This window comes from Petaurus breviceps, unplaced genomic scaffold (genome assembly GCF_028583685.1).
Source record: "Petaurus breviceps papuanus isolate PSGF00001 unplaced genomic scaffold, PetGlider_PUasm1.0 38, whole genome shotgun sequence".
Lineage (NCBI taxonomy): Eukaryota > Metazoa > Chordata > Mammalia > Diprotodontia > Petauridae > Petaurus > Petaurus breviceps.
Genome location: NW_027186304.1, coordinates 23,143,384 through 23,170,165, shown reverse-complemented (window position 1 = coordinate 23,170,165; position 26,782 = coordinate 23,143,384). Strand labels below are relative to the sequence as shown.

The following is a 26,782-nucleotide window of genomic DNA, read 5'->3' as shown; positions in this document are numbered from 1 at the left end:
TGTTGCTGTTACTGTGTACTATGTTCTCCTGGTTCTGTTCACTTTACGTCAGTTCATGTAAGTCTTTCCAGGTCTTTCTGAAATCATCCTTCTTGTCATTTCTTATAGCACAATAATATTCCATTACAATCATATACCATAGCTTTTTTAGCCATCCCCCAATTAAGTCTTTAAATGTTGAAATCTTGCCCCTTCAGCTGTCTTTTTCAGTGAATTCGTAAAAAAAAACATTAACAAGAGTATTGGAATTTAAAGTTTTGGTATTTGCGAGTCACCAGAGTGAGCAGTTTATAAGCAGAAGAAATGACCTAATCATTAATAGATTAAAACGGATGGATTTGTGACTCTTGGCACTTTCTGTCAAGCTAAAACGTTTCCACAGAAAGAACTTATCCTCAAAATGACTTCATTTTCAAATGATTATTTCAGCAATATTTTCTTACTTGATGTAGGTGTTGGTTGAATAAATAAATATTGATTAAGGATAAAGATAGGATGATAGTCTGGGCTGTTGGGGTAGTCTCCTAACTTCTTCCTGCCTAAAGTTTCTTCCTACTGCAGTCCATCCTCTGTCACTACCCTACTCCCTATTATCTCTAGAATCTAACATAACTTACTTTGTCATTTAAAGCCCTTCACAATCTGGCTCCAACCCACTTTGTTACTTCCCTTCCCATATTTTACAGTCCAACCCAACTGGCTTTTTTGCTTGTTCCTCATATGTCTTACTAGTCTCCTCTCCTTAAAACGCACTCTCTTGTCGACTTAGAATTCCCAGTTTTTCTTCAGGATCCGCTGAGGCATCACCTTCTACATGAAGTCTTTTCCATTAGTTACTAGTGCTTTTCTTTCTCCCTGCAAATGACCTTGTAGCCATCTTAGGTATAACTGTATGTGCATATTGTCCTCTGGGGTTAGAATGTAAGTTCCTGGATGGCTGAGACCTCTTCCACTTTTGTCTTTGAATCCTCAGCACCTAGTGCAATGTCCAGAGCATAATGGATGCTTAATAATTCTTATTGATTGATTGATAACATGAAAACATTAGGGTAAGTGAAAAGAAAAAAAAAACATTTAAATGCCATCAGGCTCATTAATTTCAGTGACCTCTCTTGGTCGCACAGAATAGAGGAAAAAACCTATCTTCCTTTTCTTAACTGAAAAGTGGGGGATGAAGGAGGGTAGAGTCTGGGTATGGAATGGTGCATATACCATTGAACAGGGTTACTTTGTTAGTTGACTTTTGCTTCAATTTTTCTTGGTTTCAGTGAATGAAGTGTAATGAGAATGAATTGATTCTCTGGTACAAAAAAAAGCATAAATAAAAATAATTAGTTGGATTAGTTGGAGTGGGACAGTAATTCCTCACTCTCTCCTTTGTCTTTTCCTACACCTATTTTAGTCCTGCAAAAAATTATTCCAATATCTCTCCCCCCGGCCCCCACTCAACTGGAAACCTCAAGATTTGTTTTTAAAATTCCAGGAATAGTTTCTGTAGCTAATCCACTAAGAACTAGCAAATTTGTGCTTTATGAACCTTGAGTATCTAATGCTTTTTGATGAATCTTTCTGTTGCCTAATTTTAGGGCTTATTTTGAGAACAGAAGCTAATTTTTAGGAAGTCTCCAAAGGTTAGATTCCTTGAAGGGGCTGTATGCTATAGAAGTCCCATTTGACAAAATGGTGTCTAGTGTGATGCTGTGACTGAATAGGCTCTTTCAAAACCAAAGGGAAGCCAAAGGTTTGTGTTCTAAGTGATGTCACCCAAGTTAGCCAATATCTGGAGTGAAGGTCAGGCCCTGGAAACATCAAAAGAAGTTCAAAAGTAAAGCAGGGTTGACCTTTTTTTCTTGTTCTTTCTTCTTAATAATGAGAGTGTAGTCTGCTCTCTAGTCCTTTACTCTTCACAGACACCATCCAAAGTCAGGGGAAATTTGGAGTTCATCGAGGGTCTCTTATACAAAGTGCATGAGAAAACATAGAGCCTATTAGTAGACTCTTTTTTTTTTTTTTTTGCCTTTTCAAGGGCAATTGGGGTTAAGTAACTTGCCCAAGGTTACACGGCTAGTTTTTTTTGTGTGTGTGTGTGGGTGTTAAGTGTCTGAGGCTGGAACTGAACTCAGGTCCTCTTGACTCCCAGGCGGTGCTTTACTCACTGCCCACCTATCCACCCCCCTGTGAATAGACTCTTAAATGAATTAACTTTTCCTTTCTCCTTTGCCTGCTCTGAAACTATTGACTAGTAAGTAGAACAAGGTTGACTGATTTCACTTAGAACAAACAAAACACAAGCTGCTGTTTGCTGTTGCTGTTCCTAGGTTTCTGCCAGAAAGGAACTACTCCACCCTACTCTGCCTTATTGCATGGGCCTTACCAGTCTCAAGATGAATAACATAAGAGTTGCTTTGATAAGAATTTCAAAGCCTGCTCTTGAAGTAAAACCCATGAGGTGAACTGAGGAAGGGGATAGAGGGAAATTCATCAATTTGGGCTTTTTTTCCCTTTTGCCAAAGACAACAAGCTATGGGACAATGGGAAAAGATGGAGCCAGTAAGGCAGTAAGAATTTGAAAAGAAAATTTTGTAAAATGCTTAAAATTGTATATAGAAACAATAGAATCTGGATTAAGGGTGAGTGATGGGGATTAAGGTGGGAAATGTTAACTTTGTTGTTTTTTTAAACCAAACTAATATCTTGACAGACCAGGCAGCTAGATGGTGAAGTGGACCTGTAGTCAGGAATACCTGAGTTCAAAACTGATCTCAGATACTTACTCACTGTATGACTTTGGGCAAGTCATTTAACCTTTGTTTGCCTCAGTTTCCCCAAATGTAAAATGGGGATAATAATAGTACTTATCCCCCATGGTTGTTGTGAGGATGAAATGAAATAATATTTGTAATGTGCCTGGCATAAAAATAATAGTTGCTTAATAAATATGAGCTATTATTATTAGGAAATTCGTGAAGCACTTTAAATTATTAATTGTTATTCGTACTAGTACTATTATTATAGTTATTAGTATTGTTGGTACTAGTACTGCTACTAGCAGTAAAGCTAAATATACTCAAATTCTTTAGCATCATTTTTGGGGAACTGTTTTAGGATTAGGTCTCTCTGTTGCCTCAGTAACCCAATTCCTTTGTATATTGCCCAAGATAGACTTTTTTTATGCTGAATCTGCTCTGTAGCTAAATAATTTCCTAGGTATGGAACTTTTCATCCCTTAAAAAAGCATTTATGATAGAAGACACCATAAGCTATAATAGTAATAGAGACTGAGTTTCTTTGTTAGAGGAAAGAGCCAAAGAAGTGAATGCGGAATCCTAGCATGCTTGTGAGGGAGGCAGAAGGGGAAAGCATTTTGTTACGTGATGATGGCTAGCATTTTGCTAGCTGCAGAATTTAGTGATTGAGTGGAAGGAGGACAGTGATGGGGTGGAGAGAGATGGCCATGCTCTGTATACTGCCGTGAATGTCAGAAAGCCTAAGGGAAACTCTTAATGAAATGGAAGGAGACAGAATAGAAATAGTAGTGATAATGGATAGGGAGACAGATGAGGAATAGCAGAGAAACGGATCAGAGTTCTTTACAAAGCTGTGGTGGTGCATTGTCGTGTCTAGTAACTGATCTCGCCTTTCTGGCTATTCTGCATTACCCCTCTGTCAAACCAGCCCGCCATTTAATCTCTCTTCCTTCCAGAGGATGGTGAATTGCTCTTACTTATCTCTTGATTGCTCCTACTCTTCCATCTGCCCTGATTCAGGGCTGGCCAGCGTTGCCTGCCTATTCCCATATCCTGGGGAAGGATATTGGAGGGGAGGCTCTCGGGAAAGCTTCTTCACAACTGGGCTAATGACATTTTATTAGTGTGTGTTTTTGTCTAGGCTTCCTTAAGTAGCTTCTAATTACAAGGCTTTGCCTGTGTTTCTTGCACTGCTGCCGGCTTTCCATTTTGCCACCTTGGAGAATGCTGTAACCAAGTTGACAGACAACGGCAGAAGCCCGAGAGTGGCTTTCAACATCAAAGAATTTGTGTGACTTGTTTTTGTCTTCTATTATGACACTGGAAAACAGAACTTTTCAGATTTTTATTTGAGGGAAATGAGGGTAGTCAGTTCTGTAGAGCAGGCTAAAATGCAGATGGAAGGGCAGAATCTCAGTGAGGATCTGTCCTGGGGTCTGGGAATCTCACTCAAACTGGAATTTTAAGTAAGCAGACTTGCTTTAGTCCACCAAGATTCTATTCTTCAGGTGTTCAAGTTTAATGACTAGAGGGAGCCAAAGGAAGACTGTCTGAAACACTTAGTTGTTGGAAAATGATTCTGTTCATATTTTATGAGTATTCTGTTTGCAAGGGCACACTTTTGCTGATGGATAGGCTCTAGTCCCTGTCTTCTCATGGTTAGTATTTTAGACTCATACTTGACTTCAGGATGTAGTCAGATGTTAAGCCCTGCTGATTTTGAAGGTGTAGATGCTGGAGATAGTCCCTCAGAGTTTTTATATATACTTATACTAGAAGTTTGTTGACAAATTGCCTCATGAATGATATAGGTGTGCATTTTTCTACCCACTATCTGATAGAGTGTAAGCTTCTTGAGGGCAGGCAAAGTTTCTTTTTTATATTCCCATTGATGTACAGGGATAGTAAGTGCTTAATAAATACGTATTGATTGTTGTAATATAAATGTTTACCAGTACATTTAACATAATATTGCTTACCTGACATATGTAATTTCTTTAATAGTTACTAGATATATTTCATTTCTTTTTTTTTTCTTTTTGGTAGGGTGATTGGACCAGGAAAGTGCTATAAATATAATTTACCTGAATTTAAGAAAGCATTTGAAAAAGTCTTTTATGCTATTCTTCTGGACAAGAAAGATAAATTTGGGTTAAACAACAGGACAGGTACATGGATTCATTATTACTTCAATGGCAGCACCCAAAGAGTAGCCATTACTGGTCCAATACCAAATGGGAAATAGGCTTCTATTGGAGAATTCTAGAGAGCTAAGGTTTTCCCATGGCTATTTGACATTTTTATTAGTCACCTAGAAAAAAAAGTTAGAGGATGGCATCCTTATCAAATTTACAGATGATATAAAGTTGAGAGGGACATCTAACGTAACAGATGATTGAGTTAGGTTCTAAAAAAGTTCTTGATAGACAATACTGACTTTTAATAAAATAAAATGATAGGTTTTCTCTCACTGGAGGACTTCAGCAGAGGTTGAATGACCACTTTCTGAGAATGTCATGGTGGGACTCTTGTTCAGATATCAGGTGGAATAGTTGATTTCTGAAGTCCCTTCTAAATCTGAGATTTAGATGCATTTCCATAATAGGCATCTTGTTTTGCTATGTTCTTGCTAAGTTCTGCTATGACTTCTTGACATGGAGACCAGTGAACATATTGGGAGGCTCTCTCTCCATCTCTTGATATCCTATAGGTATGGAAGCAGTATGTTGTTTGTCTATATGTTATCTTTCACTTCTGCTCTCTGAGAAGCACACTTCCATTCTGGTCACATGTCTCTTTGGTGGTATCTTTTATACTACTTTTTGCATGCAATTTTTCATTGGTAATAAAGCATCATCTATTTAGACTCTAAAGTATAGATCCAACTATCCCCCTCAATAAATTCCAGTGGCTCCCCATCACTCCTGAGATCAAATACCAAATGTGATGTTTGGCATTCAAAGCCCTTTATAACCTAACCCTCTCCTACCTTTTCTAGACTTTTTATACCTTACTCTCCCTCATGTACTCTTTGATCTAGTGACACTGGCCTCCTTGATATTCCATGAGCAAAACACTTCATCTCTCATCAAGGTCATATTCTCTGGCTGTCCCCAGTACCTATAATACTCTCCTTAACTCCACCTTGGCTCCTTTAAGTACTACTAAAATCCCATCTTTTATAGCAAGCCTTTCCCAATCCCTCTTCATCCTAATGCCTCCCTTCTGCTATTTTCTCTTTTCATATAGCTTGCGTTATAGATATCTGATGCTGCCTCTCCCATTTGATTGGAAGCTCCTTGAGGACTTGCTTGTTTTTATATTTCCCAGTGTTTAGCACAGTGCCTGGCACATAGTAGGTGACACAGTGTCATTTGATTAGTTGATTGACCCACCATACATCTCTTCATTGTTTTTTGGGTGGTGACCCACAAATTTGATGCCTTGGAGATTGTGGTATTTCCAAGTTCTCATACACACACATACATACATAAATATAGATCTACATACACATACATATACACATATTCTCTATATATGCATATAGGAGAACTAGAAGAATACTGGAGCTGAAAAGATTTTTGTTTGTTCGTTTCAGGCGGAAGCTTGGGGTAATTTAAAATACTGTAGACATTGCAATCCAAATACAATCAAGCCTGTTTTTTTCCTTCTTTTCTATTCTGAGACAGGGTCATGTCTATCTAAGGTTTTCATGTAAGTGCATCTCTTATTCTGGCAATTGCCATGGTTTAGCTTTTTCTGTGTGGATAGTTAGGGTTAGCTCTGTTGAGCATATTACTAAGTACCTATTGAAGACTTCTAACTACCTCGATGTTCTTTAGGTACCTCAAAGACCACATGTCCAAAATGTAAAGCAACATCTTCCCCACGGAGCCTACTGCTCTAAATTTCCCTCTTTTGGTTAAAGGCATAACCTACGCCAGGTAACCCTGATTACTGCCCCTCCCACCAGTTGTTAGTAGGTTTTCCCTCATATTTTCTCATGCTTATGTGTCTGTGTACTAATTGTATTCCTCCTTCTTTGATAGCAGGGCCTGGTTCATCTTTTTTGTTGTCTCTAGAACCTAGCACAACAACATGTATATTACAGGTACCTACTAAATGTCGACTGAATTGAATTAAATACAGGTTCTTTCATCCTGTGGCAAAGGATAGAAAAATCTATGAGGGAATACTAACTGTATGCCTTATTACTTAGGTTCCCACAAAATATGGGGGGGAATGGGAGCCTATTTTTGGCTCCTAGCTTATATTTTCTACCTTTAGGACACATCACATTTCCTTTATCCTTCAGTAATTTTTGGTCTCTTAGATCAGTAGTCCTTGATAACATTCTTAACTTAATTATAACTTAATTTGGAAGAAGTTTGATGTGAGTGTGGAAAATGAGAAAAGGAGCTAATCAAGAAGTATTAATATCACAGCGTAGGAAAGACTGTGATAGATTTTTTTCTCACTTAGGATTACGTTATTTTCTTCAAATGTGAAGAATTATGATCACATAAAGGAAAAGAAGAAGACTTAGACCTGTTTGTACATGGATTTTAAACTTTTAGATAATTATCATTTCTATGCCAACTCAGAGAAGCAAAGTAGAGCACAGTTCAGTGTCTCCATGACTTCTGAGCCATCAGTAGCTTCAGTTTCTTCATTTATAAAGTGAGAGGACTGGATCAAAAAAGTCCCTTTCAACTTTAATTTCCTGTGACTATAAATGAATTTTTAAAAAGTTCTCATTTTAGAAATGGCATGAAATTCTGTATGGAGCACTGAACTTGGAGCCTGAAGACATGGTTTTGAATTCCAGCTCTGACAGTTACTAATGTTTAAACTCCCTTTCTTAGATTCAGTTTCCTCATCTGTAAAAATGGAGATAATAAGTGTACATATGTGTGTGGGGAGACGGGATAGTTTATATGTGTGTATGTATAATTGGAGAACCTGTCTGTATTTATATTTATCATTTTTTTTCTGTGAGAGGAGGGTAGAAGTTTGGATGTAACTTCAGGGACAAAGATTTTCAGCTCTCTCCTGCCCCTCCAGTATTGCTAATTGAAGCCCCAAAATGATGTTCATGGCTTTGGTTTTATCTCTTATCCAGGAGACAAGTTGGGAGTTAAAAGGACTTTACTCATCTCATCAATCAAGCTTTGTGGAAGGAAGTTCTTATTAAGGGGGAAGTGTAGCATTCAAAAAGTTAGACTTGAACTCAGGGACTCTGCTATGCTGGCTAGGTATGACTGTAGGTCTGACTCACAAAGGAGACAAAATTGTTTTGAGACTTGCTCATAAAAGAGTTTACTCACAATATTATTCTCTGAGGAATAAACTACCTAGTAGATACAATTCAATAGGGAAGCAGCAGATGGCAATAACCTTTCAGAGGTGAAGCAGTCTAATAGGAAATTCATCGAGAAAGAGCAGATGGCAGCAAACTCTCAGCGGAGAAGCGGCAGATGGCAGCTCAAGAGAGAAAACAACACAGTAGATGACATCATTAATTACGTGAGGAAGCAGCAAGAAGCACTTCAAGGGGCAGCGAGGGGTTTCAGCTGGAATGCAGCCCTAGAAGTGTGAGTTGTCTAGATTCTGAATATCCCCTTTCTCACCAGTAACATGAAATCTGTGGGAAGCAGTGCCTCTGATTGTATTCCTTTTGTTATTTACCTTGCTATTCTGCGTCCTCCAGTTTGGTCTAATTAAAAATAACATTACATTGGGACTTGTGAGTTGTGGTTTTGATTAGATGCTGATGCAGACAGTACTTGGAATCTGAATGTAGCATTCAGGAGCCTTGTAGAAGGGGTACCTGGGCTAAATGATTTGTACCATGCCTTGCCAAAAGATTAAGAGGAAGGAGGACGGATTAAAAAGATCAGGCTGCTTTGAAATCAAGGAGACTTTCTAATAAGATTTTTAAACTCTGTATCTGGAATCCAGACATGGACAAACAAATGATCTTGGTAGGTGGTTTCTGTTGGATTTTAATATACCTTTGTGCAGTCTGGAGCATGTTTTTTGTTCAGAGTTAGATCTCTGTAGTTTTTCTGCCTCCAAATAATTTGCAAAGCATTTGCTGAATGGTACTGAAAAAACCCCAAGACATAAAACTTTCCATTCACACCCTGCCAGCTGAGAATGTTGGGAATGTCAAGAATTTTCTTTTTTACCACTTCCCCCTTTCTCAGAAACCCAATAGTAGCCTGACCTTGTTTTGATTTCCTGCTCTTGCCTCTTTTTCATAGTCTAGGGTTTGAGGGTTGTTGCAAGGTTTCTGATTAAGTTCACAGGACAGGAGGCAGCCCTGAGAGTGGACCATAGGGAGCTGTCTAAGCCAAGAAAACTTAGAAGGCAAGGTTTCAATCTCAGTGTAAGTGGGTCTCCAGGGACAGACTATTCTCTGAAAACTGAAACACATAACTAAGTTCCAAAGTACATTGCCAGAGAATTCTAGCTTGATTCTTTCTCTTTTGTAAAGGTACAGCCCAGTTGGAACCAGATGTTCATTCTAAGCTATCATTTATTTTCCACCACTGCTCATTTTTTACATGGAACATCACTATGTGGAATTTTGCTCTCATAGAATTTATGATACCACAAATCTGCATTTAAGGAATTTTTCCTGAGGCATTTTGGGTGGTCCGAATGGCTTAGAAACTTGCTTGGGGACAATGTTGGGTCTTGGCTTCCTCCTCCCCCCCAACATATGTAAACTCTCTCTGGAGTAAAGCTTGGGCTAATAAAAGATGCCATTATACCATCATTTATTCGAAGCTTACCACATGCCAGTTGTGGTGCTAGGTTTTGCCAATCAATCAGTCAATAAACATTTATTTAGGCCCTACTATGTGCCAGCCACAGTGCTGAGCACCAGAGATACAGAAAGAAGCAAAAGAGAGTCCAGCTCTAGTAAAAAAGGATCAAAATAAAAAAGGAAACTGTGAGTTTCCATCATTTTGCTGGATGTAGAGCAACAGTTTTTAGTGGATTACCAAAGAGTCTGAGGATAGATTCCAGGGAGTCCATGACCTTCCAATAGCGCATATTTGTTTTCCCTAATTGCAACTGAAATTTAGTATTTCCTTCAATCATGAATAAAGCTCCCCCCCCCAAAAAAAAAAAAAAAAAAAAATCCCCCATTATTCTGAGAAAGAATCCATGGAATTTACAAGACTGCTAAAGGGGTTCGGGACAGATAAAAATAAAGTTAAGAACCTCTAATTTAGAGACTGGAAGGAGAAAGTGAAGTTATGCTGTAATAGATGACAATTAGCTAGAGAAAGGAGAATATAGGGCTAGGGTAAAAGTGAATTCCCACCATCATTAGACTGGAGCTCCTCTTTTGCTTGAAAGACTTGCTATAATCACAGAACAAGTCATGGAAATGCTTGGGAAGTCATTTAGTCCAGCCACCACATTCTAAAGCTGAGGAAGCTGAGAGGAAACCTAGAGAGGATGCAGAGACAGCAAGTGATGGGACTGGGACAGAACCCATATTTTCTGACTCTAGTTTTAGGGCTCATTTTATCTATAACCCACTAACCCACCCTGCTGTGGAAGGTCAGAGAGCTGGAACAAGTGAGCCAGGGGCCAAGGAGGGACAGATTGGGACAAGTTAGAACACAGGAAGGGGCAAAACCTTAGTACCCTTACTCTACTTTATTGGTTATGGGAATGAATTTTTTTCTTTTAAGTGTTAATAATAAAACAATCGGAAACAGCCTTTATACTCGTAAATTTGCTTCAGATAACTTTAAAATGACTTATTGAATACTAGAATATCTGTAATTGTAAGGTCATAGATTGAGTCGGAAGGTACATTAGAGACCACTGAGTTCAACCTCCTTATTTTAAGGCTGAGGAAACAGAGGCATAGAGAAGTTAAGTGACTTGCCTGAGATCATACAGCTAATATTTGTAGGTTACTTTGTGAGATGGAGAGGTTAGAGATTGGAGAATATAGGGGGGTATCTATTAGAAGAATGGTTTTCTTTTTGTTTTTTTAAATAGGGACTTAGTTTGCTGGGACAAGGGGGAGGGATTAGAGAAGAGAATGATAGGATTGAGGCTGACTGAGGAGTATAGGAGTCAGGACTTCAGGCCTTGAAGTTCTGGAGAGTGGGGCTTGTAAGTACCTTTGGGAAGTCTGGGGGGGGTCCCCAGAATTTTACGGTCAGGAGGCCTTATAGTATAATGACAAGAGCACTGGCTTAGGGGGGCCAAGAGACTTGGATTAGATTATTTTTTTTTACATCACTTACATTTTCCATCCATAATAATAGAGATGCCCTTTGTAACAAGGAATAAAAAAGAAAAAAGCCAGATCACCAAAAATAAACACATTGAAAAAGTCTGATGTGATATCCAGTGTTCCATACTCCTTCTGAAACAATACAGGAATATGCCTTCTTATATTTCTTCTCTGGCACCAAGCGTGGTCATTAAAATTTTTAAAAATTAATCATTTGGGGCAGCTAGGTGGTGCAGTGAATAGAGCACCAGCCCTGGAGTTAGGAGGATCTGAGTTCAAATCTGGCCTCAGACACTAAACACAAAAACTAGCCTTGTGACCTTGGGCAAGTCACTCAACCCCAACTGCCCGCCAAAAAGCAAAAAAAAAAAAATTAAGCATTTATTTTTTTGTTCAATGAAAATCTGCCTTCTTTTTTCCTTTCTTACTCTTCCATTGAGAAAGAAAGAAAAACAAACCTCAGTGGCAAACAAGCATATTCAAACAAATAAATTCCCCCATTGGCTATGTAAAAAAAATCTTATTCTTCACTTTGAATCCATCCGCTCTCTTCAGGGGAGGCAGATGGCATGCTTAATTATGAATCTGGAATTGTGGTTGGTTGTAATTTTACAGCATTCAGTTTCAGTGGTTTTGTTGCCCTTTTGATCTATGTTATTGCAGTCATTGTGTATATTGAGCTCCTGGTTCTGTTTATTTTGCTCTGCATCTGTTCATAGCTCTTCCTATGCTTTTCCATGTTCATATTCAGCAGTTTTTTGCAGCACAGTGATAATATTCAATTACCTTCATGTAATACAAATTTAGATATTCTCTAAAGGACTTCTATTTTGTTTCCACTTATTTGCTAACAGAGAAAAAAATGCTTCTATAAACTGGTATATGTGGGGCCTCCTTTTGTCATTGACCTTCTTGGAATATATGCCTAATAACAGGATATCAAGGAAAAAGGACATTTTTAGACTATGCTTTAAAATTTTTTTATTTTATTTTTTCAGTTAACACAAATTTATTTTCTCTCCCTTCCACCTTGGCCTCCCAAATGAAAAAGAAAGATACTCTTATAACAAATATGCGTAATCAAGCAAAACAGATTCATATGTTGGCCATCTCAAAAATATACATCTAAAACTGTCCCCTGAATCTATCATCTTTCTTGTCTAGATAATGATTTTTAAGTCCTCATTCCATTTCTAAGACACTGTGATTGGAAGGAGTGAGTAACGATAAACAAGCAGGTCATTTATTCATTTTTATAAAGAACACTAAGGAAGGAACCCAAAACATTTGTTTTAGAGGAAAAGGTTAACATTTCATGATTAGCTGTGGGGTTGCTTCTTAATGATTAGAAGGCGTCTGAAAATTATCTGGATGGACAGTTTACTAGGCCTTTAGGCTGTTCTGTTGTGTTGCTGGTGAAGAAAAACTGCAAATTGGCATCTTTTGTTCTAGTTCTGAGATTTTTGACCTTTCAAGGACAGGTTTTTTACATACTCCTCATGATTATGTTTTACTTACAAATGGTCTTTTAATTTGATTGCTTTCACTCCTCCTTTTTCCTAAATACGTTATATTATTTTGTATATTAATGGCACTTGGTGGACTTTATTTAATATTTATGTTAAGTCAGAAGTGATTTCTCTTTCTAACCTACATAGAAACTATCCTTTGGTAACAGCTGTGGGTTTTGGTAGCAGACCTCTTTAACTTTTGACTCATTAATCATCTGAGTCCCCAGCAAAGAAAAATCTTATGAGGAGGCTCCCCAGCAGATTTATTTTAAAATGATTCCTTTTCCAGGAAGGAGCTGAAGAGCAATGCATTATAAACAGAGTACTCTTCAATAATTCACAAGACAGGCCCACCAATGGCCATTTCAGGGTCAGTCTATGATTTAACCATTGGAAATGAGCTCTCTTTTTAAAAAAATCTATCCTTTATTGTTCTTTTCATTTGAGCTTTTATCATGGTAGCTTATTGAAAAGTCTTCATACAGTCTTTCCTGCTTCAGGTGCCTGGATAGAATATTACTATGGGTTGCTGCTTTTAAAAAATGGACCTTGTGTGTGACATTAGCTCAGCCAGGTTGTTTCATGTGAATCTTCTATACTGAGTTTAATGAGAAGTAGATTACATAGAAATGAAATTTTATTTTCCCACTTATAAAACAACTCTTATGATTTTCCTTTTATATCACCAAACACTAATTATTAACATTATTATTATTTATTACCATATCCTGACATTTGTGTTTACTCTATATAGACTTTGAATGTTCTTACCCATTTATTATTCTTCCCCACTCCCCCACCCCTCCAATGGAATATAAATTCCTTGAGGGCAGAGACTACACAAATATTGCAGTCCATTATATTTTTGCTTTCTCTGGGATGAATTCAGTCAGATTTTCCCTCTATACATCAGGGGTATGGGCTGGCCCAAGACAGATACTCAAGGATAGTGGTTCTATGGATAGAATGCTGGGCCTGGAGTCAGGAAGATCTGACTTCAAATATGGCCTTGCATACTTCATTTACTAGTTGTGTGCCATGTAGGGTTGTTATGAGATAACTGAGATAAATAAGATAATTGTAAAGTACTTAGAAGAGTGCCTGGTACATAGCAGGCATTATGTAAATGCTAGCTATTATTGTTATTGTTATTGCTTTTGGTATTATACTCCCTCTTTCAACAAATTCATGTTTGTTGAGCACCTAACACGTTCCCTGCATTGTAGAGAACCGAGAACAAGCAAAGCACAAAGAATAAATGTGTTAAACAGATTAATCCATCTTCCAGGCCACAGCCTTTAAGGTACTTAAAGAAAACTATCATGTCATGTGATTGTAGGGTTATAGATTATAGATTTTGATCTGGAAGGGACCTTTGAGGTCATTGAATCTAAACCATCCAGATAAGGAAACTGAGGCTGATAGAGGTTAAGGGACTTGCTTAGGCTCATACAGTGATCTAGATGCCTCTAAAGGGTATATTTTGTAAAAGTATAAGAATGGAACAAACTCTAAAAACTGATTGTCTACAGCAGATTACATCTTTGTAGTTGTTTCATGAATTGAAAAGAGCTGAGAGGGGTGACTAGGTGGCACAGTGAATAGAGCACCAGCCCTGGAGTCAGGAGGACCTGAGTGCAAATCTGGCCTCGGACATTTAACACGTATTGGCTGTGTGACCTTGGGCAAGTCATTTAACCCCAATTGCCCAGCCCTCCCCCCTCCAAAAAGACAAAAAAAAGAAAAGAGCTGAGAATGTGAGATCTAGTAGTGCTTGTTGTTTATTGATTACCCTTCTGCCTCAAATTTGCTATAGCAAAATAGAAACTTGCATGCTCTCCTCCAACAAGGAGTCTCTCATACATGGTAATATTTCATGTATTTTCAATATTCTTTGCCAAATGTAATCACAGAGATTGTTCCATGATTGTCTCATTATTAACTTCAACAAAGCATAAAACAAAAAGAGAAAGTGTTCACCACTGTCAGGAATTATGTCTTGGGCAAGGTCCAAATGGAAGAGGGAGTCCTAGATGGTGAACTAAAGGGGAGATCCTCTAGGTCCTTCCTTGCTTGTGTATGATTTTATGCTGATTGTATAAAGCCACCCCCACCCACCCAACATCACAGAACCAGGTTCTCAGTGAGATTCCAGAGTGTACGAAAGAGGTTAACTTAATAATCCATGTAGAAAAAGATGCATGAAAAAGGTCCTTAGCTGATCCACTGACTACATGTAATATACTCATTACATACATACATACATACATACATCTGGGATAGGTAACACAGATGGACAATGGGTAAGACTCAGACTTAAATGGGAGAAAAAAAGCAAGGTGGTTTGCATTTAGAAAATCGTGCGAATTGTTTAGTGATCCCAAGTGGCTCCCCAGTGCAAAGACCCATCTTTTCAACATAAATGTTCTCTTGTTAATGCTCTATCATTGTGAATCTTGGAGTAACACAAAATCTGAGTGATTAAAATTTCAGATAACCCAAAGAGAAATGGAGATTCACATGATGAATGCAAATAGACTGCAACAGAAATGTGATGATGAGTTCAGTTTGTAAAGTGGTGTAAGGGATTTTCTTTTTCAGGAAAAGTGTGATTTAGAGGAATTAGTCATGTGGAATTGAGAAAAGCATGACAGACAGTGTTCCACTGGTGTACTTCAGTGTCAAAAAGACCTAGAGGAAGGGCTTCAGTACATTGGTGGGTTAATCCTGAAACTGAACAGGTGGTTCTCTGATCTCACAGAAATCTCACAGAGAAGTGACTGGATCAGGTCAGAGATATCTTAGGTTGATCTTCTTTGGTCAAATCATATATGGGACATTATATTCAGTTCTAGGTAATACCTTTTAAGGAATAAATTGATAAAGTGCAAAGTGTCCTGAGAGAGAGCAACCAGGATGATGAAGGGGCTACATTTCATGCTGTATGAGGGTCAGTTGAGGAAATGGGGGTGAAGAGAAGACATAAAAGTGTATATAATAGCTACTTTCAAATGTCTGATAAATTGTCCTGTGGAGGGAATAGATGTATTCTTCTTGGTTCCACAGGGCAAGGTTAAGAGCAATGAGTGGAAATTGCAAAAAGTTAATTCAAAGTTAATCAAATGAGGTTTGATTTCTATAAAACTTCTTAATTATTTATTGGAGCTAGCCAAAAGTGGAACATACTGCCTCAAGGGCTAGTCATTCCTCTTACTTGTCCTATAGATCATAGAGAGATCCTTTTTCAGGTACAGGATGATCTGAAGTTCCTTCTGACTCCTCACATTTCTGTAATTCTGTGACACCAGTTATGATCTAGGATTTAACTAATCTGGTCTGGTCTGGTCTTTGGAATGCACCCTGTGGCGTTTTCTCATGGTATTTAATTACTCTGACCTTGGATACCCTGACCTCTTGTTTTAAGAAACAGATGATTGGAAAAAGTTGACCAATTACCATTTATTAATGTTTCCTCTATGATTGAACTTACATGACTCTTAGTTTCCCAAGGAGTCTCTTGTATGATGGATACAACATGACTTTTTGGGTCTTGAAAAGAAACACATTTTTTTTTTCAACTGTTGCCTTCATTTTCTTTTTGAAACCAAGGATAGGAAATACATTTTATTGTGAGCCTTCAGGAAATTGATTTTACAGAATCCTAAGAACTTTCCTAAGTGTTCATTGTATAGTTATCTTCCACACTGATTGACCAGGATGACTTTGAAGCAGCAGAGTTAATTCTTTAAATATTGCAGCACTAATTGTTCCCCAGAGATTATTTCAACTTTTTGTCTGCAGATCATCAAACATACTAACAAATCAAATTATAATGCATAAACAGGTGTGTGTTGTTAAATTCTAGAACATTATTCTTTATTCTGAAATCAAGAAAAACTCTGACAGACCTTGAATCTCTCCCAGGACTGTAGACAAATATCAGTAATTAGAATTGTAGAGTTTCTGGCTTATAATTAGTGATAAATAATATTGAGGTGCTCTGCTCTTTCTCCTCTCTTCTTCCCTCTCTCTCCTCTTTTCTTTCTTATTCTATGTCTCCACAATGTATAAGATGTTAAAATAATATATTTAATATATCACTATAACATATCTTGTTTTAATATTTCATATATATGTGTGTGTATATATATATAATACACACTATATATATATATATATATACACACACACATATATATATATAATAGGACCTTTCTTTCCATAAGGAAGTCAGATAATCTAACAGAAATTATTAATTTCAACCATTAACTCTTTTTTGCAATGGATCTGCTGGATAACTTGGACAACTTACTTAACCTTTCTGTTTCTTATTCTGTAAAACCAGGGATATGATTTTTGACCTTTCTGGATCCTTTGGGTAGTAGAAGGAAGTGATTTTTAAATGTTTCCTGTTTTATACAGCTTTGTACTCTTGCTTCAGGAACATGTGCTCTTGAATCAGCAGCTTGGTTGATTCCTTTGATTAAACTTTTTTCTGCTGACTGGTGGCACTACTCTTTGGCCCTGAAGTAACTTTGGGTTGTTTGCTTTTTATCTAATTCCTCTTTTGCCTTTGACAACCCCTCACCCCCACCCCCTTCCCCACATGAGCCCTTTAGAGCTTTTGTTGAAATAGCTGTTTGAACTGGGCTGAAAAAAAAATGTCAAAATAGAGTCTATGTTTAGGGGATTATAGCCTATAAATGATACTTCTCTCTCTAGGGCACTACAACTGTACCATGGGGAGCTTCAAAACTTGTGGGCAGGAAGTGTATCACTGTTGTCTTTGTAATTCTCATGCCTGCCACATAGTAGGTATTTAATAAGTGCTTGTTAATTGATTGATTTCCATGTAACATAGTGACATCCTACTGATATGTAGGAATTTTTTCTAGGAGGAAATTTTGAGATTCTAATATGTGCTGCTTTCTTTCTCAGATTTTCAGTTTTTATGGTTACTTTGAATGATATGAAAAATGGTATCTACCTCCAGAGAAAGAACTGATAGAGTCTGACTACAGATCAAAGTGTACTTTAAAAATTTTTTCTTTCTTTTTTTTGTCTGTTTTCTTTTGCAACATGGTTAATATAGGAATATGTTTAGCATGACTGTACATGTATAATCTGTATGTAATTGCTTGCCCTCTCAGGGAGTGGGGAGAGGAGGAAGGGAGGGAGATAGTTTGAAACTCAGTTTTAATAAACAAAAGTTGATGTAGAGCACCAGCCCTGGAGTCAGGAGGACCTGAGTTCAAATCTGGCCTCAGACACTTAACACAAAAACTAGCCGTCTGACCTTGGGCAAGTCACTTAACCCCAACTGCCCTCTGAAAAGCAAAAAAAAAATTGAAAATTATTTTTACATGTAATTGGAAAAAAATTTTAAAATTGTACATTAAAAAAAGAAAGGTATTAATATATTATTTCCTAAAGGAGGAAGATTTGAACCAGTGTTCTGACAGTTACTCTGTTAAACATTGTTGGATTTTAAGACCGTTTTTTACCTCTTGTAGCCACAAAACAAAAATAAGATAGCACTTCTCTCTGTGTATAGATTCAGTGGTCACTGCTATTTTTTAAAAATACATTTCATTGATGCTTTTTGCCTTTCTGTTACAATCATTTCTGTACTACTAGATGGAGCAGTGGATAGAGTGCTGGGTTTACAGGCAGGAAAATCTGAGCATAAATCCCACTTCAGATATTTATTGACTCTGCGATCCTGGACAAGTCACAACCTCTGCTTCAGTTTCCTCAGCTGTAAAATGGGTATAATAACAGCACCTACCTCCCAGGGTTGTTGTGAGGATAAAATGAAATAAAATTTGTCAAGTGCTTTGCAAATCTTAAATCACTCTATACATGCTAATTATTATCATTATCATTTTCATCATCATCAAAAAGAACCACTTCCTTTTTTTTTCCCACCTTGATCACTGCCATCTTTAAATAGCCACTGTGAGATATATTGTTCTAACAGGTCTGCAAATGAAATACCTTTTCTGGACCCAATCATGCTTTTTTAAACAAGGCTAAGAAATCTCAACCTCCATAGGAAATTTTGTTTCATTCAGAGCTGCAGAATTGGCCCTTAGTGTGTTTAAGAATACATTTTGATGAATTTATAACTAATCTCTTTGTTTTCTAAGCTGGATTCAACAGTCTTTCCTCAACTGGGACTTTGTATACAAACCTGCTGAGTAAAAAATATGACTCTCTGTATTAGAGATAGTTGTTCCCCTCTTTTAATATTTAAGTGAATTTCTTCTTTCTTCATAGATATTTGGTATTTAAGATGGCAGGGAAAGAAAATAGATTTGGAGGTCTTCACTGGTGAAAAGTAGAAATAATTTCCCCAGTTGGGGAGTTCAAGTAATCCAAAAGAAATAAGGGGGTGGTGACAGTCACTTAATCAATAAATAGCTATGTTGCATATTCATCAGGTTCATGGCTCACTACTAAATCCTCAGGATGATGTCCTTATAGTAAAAATCTCTGGACTGCCTTGCTTCCCTGCATTGCCTTGCCCTGCCCTCCCCTTCCATCCTTTTCCCTTTGCCTGCTTTTATTTCTCTTTTTTCCCTACCTTCCTTTCTCCCTCCCTCCATCTTTTCCTTCCTTTCTTCCTTCTTTCCTTCCTAGCCAAAATCTTATCACCAATGATATTCTTTTTGTTAAGTCTTTTGAATGAAGTGCTTTATATTCTATCTCTTTTTAGGGTTCATAAGATAGTTCAGTTTTGTGTGGAGTCAGACTAATCTAGGAGCGTTTTCAAGGTCTCTGATCTCTGCTTTCTCAATGCCTCTTCAGAAAAGGTCCGCTGGTACTTGACATTCTTCTGCCAACCTATCCTTTAGGCTTTTCTTGATCTTTTCTCACTTTATCTTTTCCCTTGCTATTATATAATTCTCTTGTCAGTGATACAAGAAAGTAAAATCAGATGGATGAAGGACAATAGGGAAAGAAAAATCTTTTTGAAAGACAACATTTAAAATGAGATTGAAGTTTGGCACTCACCAAAGAAGAGATGTTCAGTGAAGAGTATTCTAAAATTATTTAATATAACTTTGGGGGAAATGCCAGTGGAAACCACTGCCTCAGACAGATTTGGGACTAGAATCTTGCATTTGGCCTGAAACTGCGTTAATATATTTTTGGTCTAATTTTATTCATTCTTCCTTAAACAGTTCCATTCATTGGCACCCATGTACTATCGGGGATCTGCGGCAGCTGTTATAGTGTATGATATCACTAAACAGGTAAGACTGGCCAAATTGAGAAATAATATCGTTATTTCCCCTGACTTAGTATGTTAGGAAAGCAGGGACTCACTCCCTTGCTTGGGTCTCTGAGATGTACAGCAGTGGAGTTTATTAGTATGCAGCCTTGCATGGGCAGGAAGTAATGATCCTCAGGAGCCAAAGTGGGCTTTTCCATATTGCTTTTATTTCCCAAAGGTCTCAGTACAGGTAGATACACATCCTATCCGGAAATAAATGAGCAAACCAAGCCTCACAGAGATCAGTTGCTTATTAACTTTAAGAAAATATTTTACTCAGAGCATTTATTTGTAGATAAAACTTTGAGAGTCTTCTTGACCAAATTTTTACTTTTGAAGGCAGAAAAGAATTCGTTTTGCAAAGGTTTGCTCATGGTTATAAAATTCCTGTTTTCTGTCAATATTCCTATGGGCATTACTACAGGAAATTTATGATCATAAAACACAAAGGTAATATTTTTGTGTGTGTTTGTATATATATATACACATACATATTATGTATTATAATATATATTATTACATATATGTATGTGTATTATATACATATGTATGTATATAAATTGGACAAAGTGAGCTTATGGATTAATAGATCCTTGCAGCAGTTTGCTGTCATTTTATTTCTTTCCTACAAATTGAATTATTTACTTCTAGTTTGAAAGGCTGACTCACAACACTAAGGCATTAGTTTAATGACCCATCACTGCTACCATTAATGAATTTGTGCCACTTTTTGCTTCTGTGTTCTGTGTTCTTTGGCACAAAGACTGGAGGGAAGATGAAGGGCAAAAAGGAAAAACAGACTTCAGAGCAAATAAGCTCTTCTTCCTATTGAAGTAAACATGAAAGGAGCTCCCCACCCCAAGCAGGATATCATCAGTCCTGTTGTCTGTATTTATATAGTGTAAAGGATGCAACGTTAGAGAAATATTAACTTACAGAGAAAAGTGTTAGTAGAGAACCTTTTCACCTTTATCAGAGGTTTAATTTTATTCTGTGGATGAGTTTCATATTTCTAAAGTATTATTGAAAGCTTTTGTTTTTTTGTATCATACTCGCTTCTCAATTGCTTTCTCCCCTCCCCCCACCCTGACTTTAACATAGAACCCTGTCTTGTAACACCAACAAAATCCCAATAACACAAAACTGGCCAATACAGTAACCTTATTTGATAACATTTTGTGCCATAATCCTCCACTTTTCTGTTGAGAAGAGGGAAGGAAGTGTGTTGAATGTTTTGGATTGTGTGAAAGAATGAATTATATTTTCAATGATAGTTTTATATTTACATAATACAGAGAAGTAGACCTAGTCACATTATTCAAGAGAGCCGCGTGAAAACTTTCCTCACCAAGCTGTAGCGCCCTTGTAATGGCAAGAGAATGTTGGATTTTAAAAAGATCCCAAGAAACTTTCTGAATAGTTTGCTTGTATTTTTGATTTAGGATTCTTTTAATACCTTGAAGAAATGGGTGAAAGAATTAAAAGAACATGGTCCAGAAAACATTGTAATGGCCATCGCTGGAAACAAATGTGATCTCTCAGATATTAGGTAATATATACACATATGCATATGTTTACTTACATGGGTGCAATTATGGATTATCCCATTAATACCTATGTGCAAATTAAGAAGATTATGCCAGTGGTACCACTTCTTAATATGATCACTTATTTAACTGGTATCTGATCTTTTCATTCTGAAACCTTTACTCCAACCTATTTATTTTAGAAATGAGGAGACTGAGGTCCATAGACATCAAGTGACTTGTCTAAGGTCATATGGCTACTTTACAAGAGGAGCTAAGTTTCCAACTCTTCTTCTATTAATCTACCTTGAATAAAAAACTATAATTTTGAGAATGAGTTTATCAGTGGGAAAGTCAAATCTGCTAAATACTGATCGACATTGGCTGTGACATGTAACGGTGACTCAGTTATCTGACAGTCAGATTTAGAGTGACTTCAGATTTCCAAACATATCTGGGTACCTCACAGTAAGACCCTGATCAACCTTAGCTATCCAAAATGTAGTTATGTATCTAGAAGGAAGGGACAAAGTCTTTGAAGAATGAAAAAATGTTTCTATGGACGTTCTATTCGTTCTGCTCCTGTACTTTCCCCCTCATCTCACTGCTTCCTCATAAATAGCTTTAGACATTTGTAATGTGGGTTTTTAGGTTTCCAACTGAAATGAACACCAGCAGGCCTGAGTATGTGGGTATCTGATGAAAGCACTCTAAAATGAATTGAAAGGGGCCAGGCTGGATGTGTAGAAAAAGGTCACAAGGTGAATACCACAGCTTCCAGCTAAGACAAATCTCACTGGTGTGCAAGTTTCATTGAATAGAGACAAGGTGGTGAGCCTCATTAAGGGAAGCTGTTGAGGCTGAGCAGTCTACAGCAACAAGACTGTCCATGAAATTGCTCCTTTACCCACTGAACAAATGACATCTCTATCCCATGTGTACTTTGTACATTCTGTCTTTCGGGAATCCCAGAGACTAAAGGTGTACATATATACCTAGAAACAAACATACTTTGTTTCTGTGTGCATTTTATAAATGGCAGAGGCAAAAAGGGTTAAGTGGTTTGTCCTGGGTCACATGCCTAGTAAGTGTCGGGCTGTATTTAAATTCATGAGTCTTCCTTATTCCAAGCCCAGTGCCCTATACATTCTACCACCTAGCTGCCCTCTTACAGCTAGCTTTATCTTTTTATAGGTGCAGGACTTTTAAATTATAGAAAATTGCCCATATGAAAATTATCATCAATTATTGCATGATATGCAATTGAAAATCTATAGAAAGAGGAAACAAATTTGTCCAGGTGAAAAAGGCCATGATCTCCCACTGCATCCAGGGCCATCTCCAGTTGATCTTATCTATATCTGGCCACTGGACCCAGATGGCTCTGGAGGAGAACATGAGACTGGTGACTTTGCACAGCCCCACCTCACTTAAATCCAATTCACTTGCAAGTCATGACATCACCTTCCTGATGTCATGGTTCCCTTTGAGAACAAAGGACAAACAGCTACAACAATTTTATAAATGTCTATGAACAGCAACAATAACAAAAAGTTATATTGGGACCATTTTGAAGTAATATCTTACAAATAATGAATGTACTTTATTCAAGTACATCCTATAGCGTTCTTCCTGTTCACAATGAAATTCCTAGAAGAAACCATCCAGCAGTATCACATATTTTCTCACCCAGGTCTATTAATCTCCAAATCTGATGGCTTTTTTCTTAAGCCTTATATTTCTTGACATCTCTGTAGCATTTGACACCATTGATCACCCCCTCCTCCTGGAAACGATCTCCTCCTAGGCTTTTCATGATCTGCTTTATTTTGGTCCTCCTACCTGGAGCCAGGAAGCTTTCTTTCAGTCATTTTTGTGGGATCATTATCTCTGTTCTACTCTGTATGCATGGCTGTACCCCAGGGTGCTGTCCTGGGTTCTGTTCTCTTCTGTATCTGTTCTTTCAGTGCTTTCATTGGTCTCTATAAGTTCAATCATGATATCTATGCTATTGATTCACAGATCTATATATCCAGCCCCCGCCTTTTTCTTGAACTCCTCTCCCTTATCACCAGCTGCCTATGGTAAATCTCCAAATGGATGTAACACAGGACCTCAAACTCATTATGCCCAAAACAATTCATTTCCCTTCTTCCAAATTCTTCCTCTTTGCTAATTTCCCTATAGGTTTAAAACTCCACAGTTTTATCCTCAACACTTCCCTTTCCTGAATTATTCACATTCCCATATCTGTCAGAGGCGACCAGGTGTCATTGTGGATAGAGTGCTAGGTCTGGGGTCAGGAAGACCTGAGTTCAAACCCTCAGACACTTACTAGCTGTTTGATCATGGGAAAATTATTTAACTGCTATTTGCCTCACTTTCTTCAACTGTAAAATGGGGATAATAACCACGCCTACCTCTCAGGGTTGTTGTAAGGACTAAATGAGATAATATTTGTAAAAAAACATGCAGCACAGTACCTGACTGTAGGTGCTAAAGAGAGAGGACGATGCACTTTGTAGGAGCTATGTAAATGCTTCTTCCCTTCCCTTATGGGTTGTCAAGTCTGTTGATCCTACCTCCATAATGTACCCAAATCCATTCCTCCTCCTCCTCTTCCTCCTCTTCTCTGTCTCTGTCTCTCTCTGTCTCTGTCTCTCCCTCCCTCCCTCTCTCTCCCTGTCTCTCTCTCTCTGTTTCTCTCTCTCTCTCTCTCTCTCTCTGTGTCTCTGTGTCATCGAATAACCCCCATCCTAGTTCAGGTCCTTATCATCTCTTGTTTCAACAGTAACCCCTAACTGGTCCCTCTGCCTCTAGTCATACCCAGTTCCGTAATGCATCCTCCACAATGCTTCCAATGATCTTCCCCAAACACAGTTTTGACCAGTTCACTCCCCTGCCTAAGAAATGCTACTGGCTCCTTCTTGCATGTAGGATACCATGTAAATTCCTGTTTTAAAGGCCTTTATGGTCTGTTTCCAACCTACTTTTCTAGACTTATTACACATTACTCTCCTTCACAAACTGTATATTCCAGCCAGGCTGGACTGTGGTTTATTCTACATAAGATGACAGTGTATCTTCTCTCCATGCAGTTGCCAGGCTGTCTGCAATATGCTTTTTCTTCTCCACATCTCAGAATCCTTTGTTTCTTTAAAATGCAGCTCAAGTACCATTTCATATAGGAAGACTATCTGGATTCAACCCAGTTATTAGTGCCTTCTCAAGTGAAATTATTTTATGTATTTTGCCTATATGTTATTTCCACCCCTCCTGCCTTCTATAGAATGTAAATTTCTTGAGGTTATAGGCTGTTTTGTTATTTTTTTCTCCATATCCCCAGCATCTAGCAAAGTGTCTGGCCAAAAGTAGGCACTTAGTAAAGGATTGTTGAATTTGGAATTCAGTAAAATGATGAGGTTTATCAGTGGTCAGCAGTCCTGCTATATGTCTCCATGACCTTCATCAACTCATCCTGCCTTCTAAAGACTCAAGCTAATTGATAGTAGAACGGCTATTCCTAGTATCAGGTATCAGGGTCAGCATCAGCCCTCAGGCTTGATTTTTTTTCTATTTTTTTCTGAGAGTAGGAGAACCAAGGAGGGCTTTCCAGCTTTGTTATGCAAATGAGTTTGGGTGAAATCCAACCTAGAGTCACACATCTGGAGGCCAATCAAGCGAGGAATATCAATTGTGAGAGGTGGAGGTATTCAATAAAGAAACACAGGGAGCTGGTGTGTATTCATATACATACATAAGACCAAAAAGGAGCTCTTAAGTTGTGGCATAGGTTATTTTTTTCATTACATCTGAATAGCAACATAAGCATCTGCCTCATCTGTAAGGGTGAAATATAGCAAAATTTGTGTGACAGGTGTATTTTAATATAAATAAACCTGATATATGGAAAAATCCAGATGTATATCAAGGATAAATAGAAGGGTCTCTTTGCTTTATAAAAAGGTTAGTGATGCATTGCGTTATAGTGCAAGGAGCATGAGACTTGGAGGCAAATGCCCAAATTCAAGTGTCTGTTCTACTTTTTACTGCCTTTGTGACCTTGGCCAAGTCACTGCCTCTCTCTGAGCTTCAGTGAGATCTATAAAAATGAGGGGGAAACAGATTAATCTCAAAGCCTCTTCCAACATTAAATCCAAGATTTGGGATAAGATTTTTTAAAATAACAAGCTCTTAGTGTATTTAAAATGCTTCCATTTACACAAAACTATGTAATCTTGGTTGTTGTTTTTTTGCACTTGACATGTCCCTCAGAATTGTACATATGGACTACATATATCTAACACTTGGCCCTGTAACATCCTACGGAGGTTGTAACTCAACTTCTGTCAGAGCCTCACTGGCCACCTGTAATTTCATTTATGGAGGTTCTCTCCTCTGTCTCAGATTATCGACCCTTTGTTAATTAGTAGATGGAATCTGAGAGCTGCTGAGGCTGCAACAATTCATTGCCTTGAGGCTTGCCCAGTGATAAACCCTTTAAACTTAACCTTGGGGAAGAACCCATACCGTCCCTAAGTAGGACGAGCAATTAGTAAATTGCTAAGTAGGATTATGTTTACATGTCTATGATCCATTATAATCATTGGTTCCTTGAACTGCGATGTCCATAGTTTATCATTATTGATATATATACATATACACATCCATGTACCAGTAATATTAACAGTAATAATAGCTAGCATTTGTGTAGTGCTTTAAGGTTTGCAGAATGCTTTACAAATATTATCTCATTCGATCCTGGCAACAACCCTGGGAAGTAGGCGCGATTGTTAACCTCATTTTACAGACTAGGAAACGGAGGCAGAAAGAGGTTAAATTACTTGCCCAAGGTCACATAACCACCAAATTTTTTAACTTTCTCCGTAACACCAGTCTAGCATTCTGTCTCCTGTGCCACCTAACTGTACATATATTTCATTGTGTTTCATAAGAGAAAACTGTGCCAGAAGTAACATAGGGCATACAGTTATTTCCTCATTAAATTTGTGAAGTTTTGAATCCCTTAACTCCTTTACTAAGTAATTAATTGATTTGTCTTCTAAGTGGTTTGAATTCAACTAATATTTATGAAGTATAGTAAAATATCTATTTTGTATTTCCCCTTCTGGATATAAGCTCTGTGAACTCTCATTTCCATGTCTTTCTTACCTTTATAAATTTGCTAGTCCTTAGTTCTGTGCATAGTATTTGCTTAATAAATTAAATTCATTAATATAAATATTATTATATAAGGTACTGTATTTGGCTGTATAGATCAAATAAGGATGAATTAGACATGGTCCTATCCTCAGACAGCTTCCAGTATGATAAAGGAGATAAGACTCAGACACAGATAGATGTATTGGAAGGTAGGTTATAATTAGTACTGCAAAACAGGTATAAACAAAAGGGCTTTGAAAGTATAAAGAAGGGAGAGAGAGATT

The 26,782-nt window shown here is 37.6% G+C and overlaps 1 protein-coding gene and 1 long non-coding RNA gene across 4 annotated transcripts in view; one reads left to right on the top strand and one right to left on the bottom strand.

Annotated features, from left to right (window-relative positions):
- The window catches only part of LOC138170373 (uncharacterized), a 464,687-nt gene that overhangs the window by 9,228 nt on the left and 428,677 nt on the right, over positions 1–26,782 (bottom strand). The window lies entirely within an intron of this gene.
- RAB31 (RAB31, member RAS oncogene family) overlaps positions 1–26,782 on the top strand; it is a 269,429-nt gene that overhangs the window by 182,736 nt on the left and 59,911 nt on the right. For all 3 annotated transcript variants that reach the window (XM_069099638.1, XM_069099636.1, XM_069099637.1), the window contains 2 exons: positions 19,718–19,789; positions 21,252–21,358. In XM_069099638.1, coding sequence (XP_068955739.1) covers positions 19,718–19,789; positions 21,252–21,358 — 179 coding nt within the window. The remainder of the gene's footprint in view (positions 1–19,717; positions 19,790–21,251; positions 21,359–26,782) is intronic.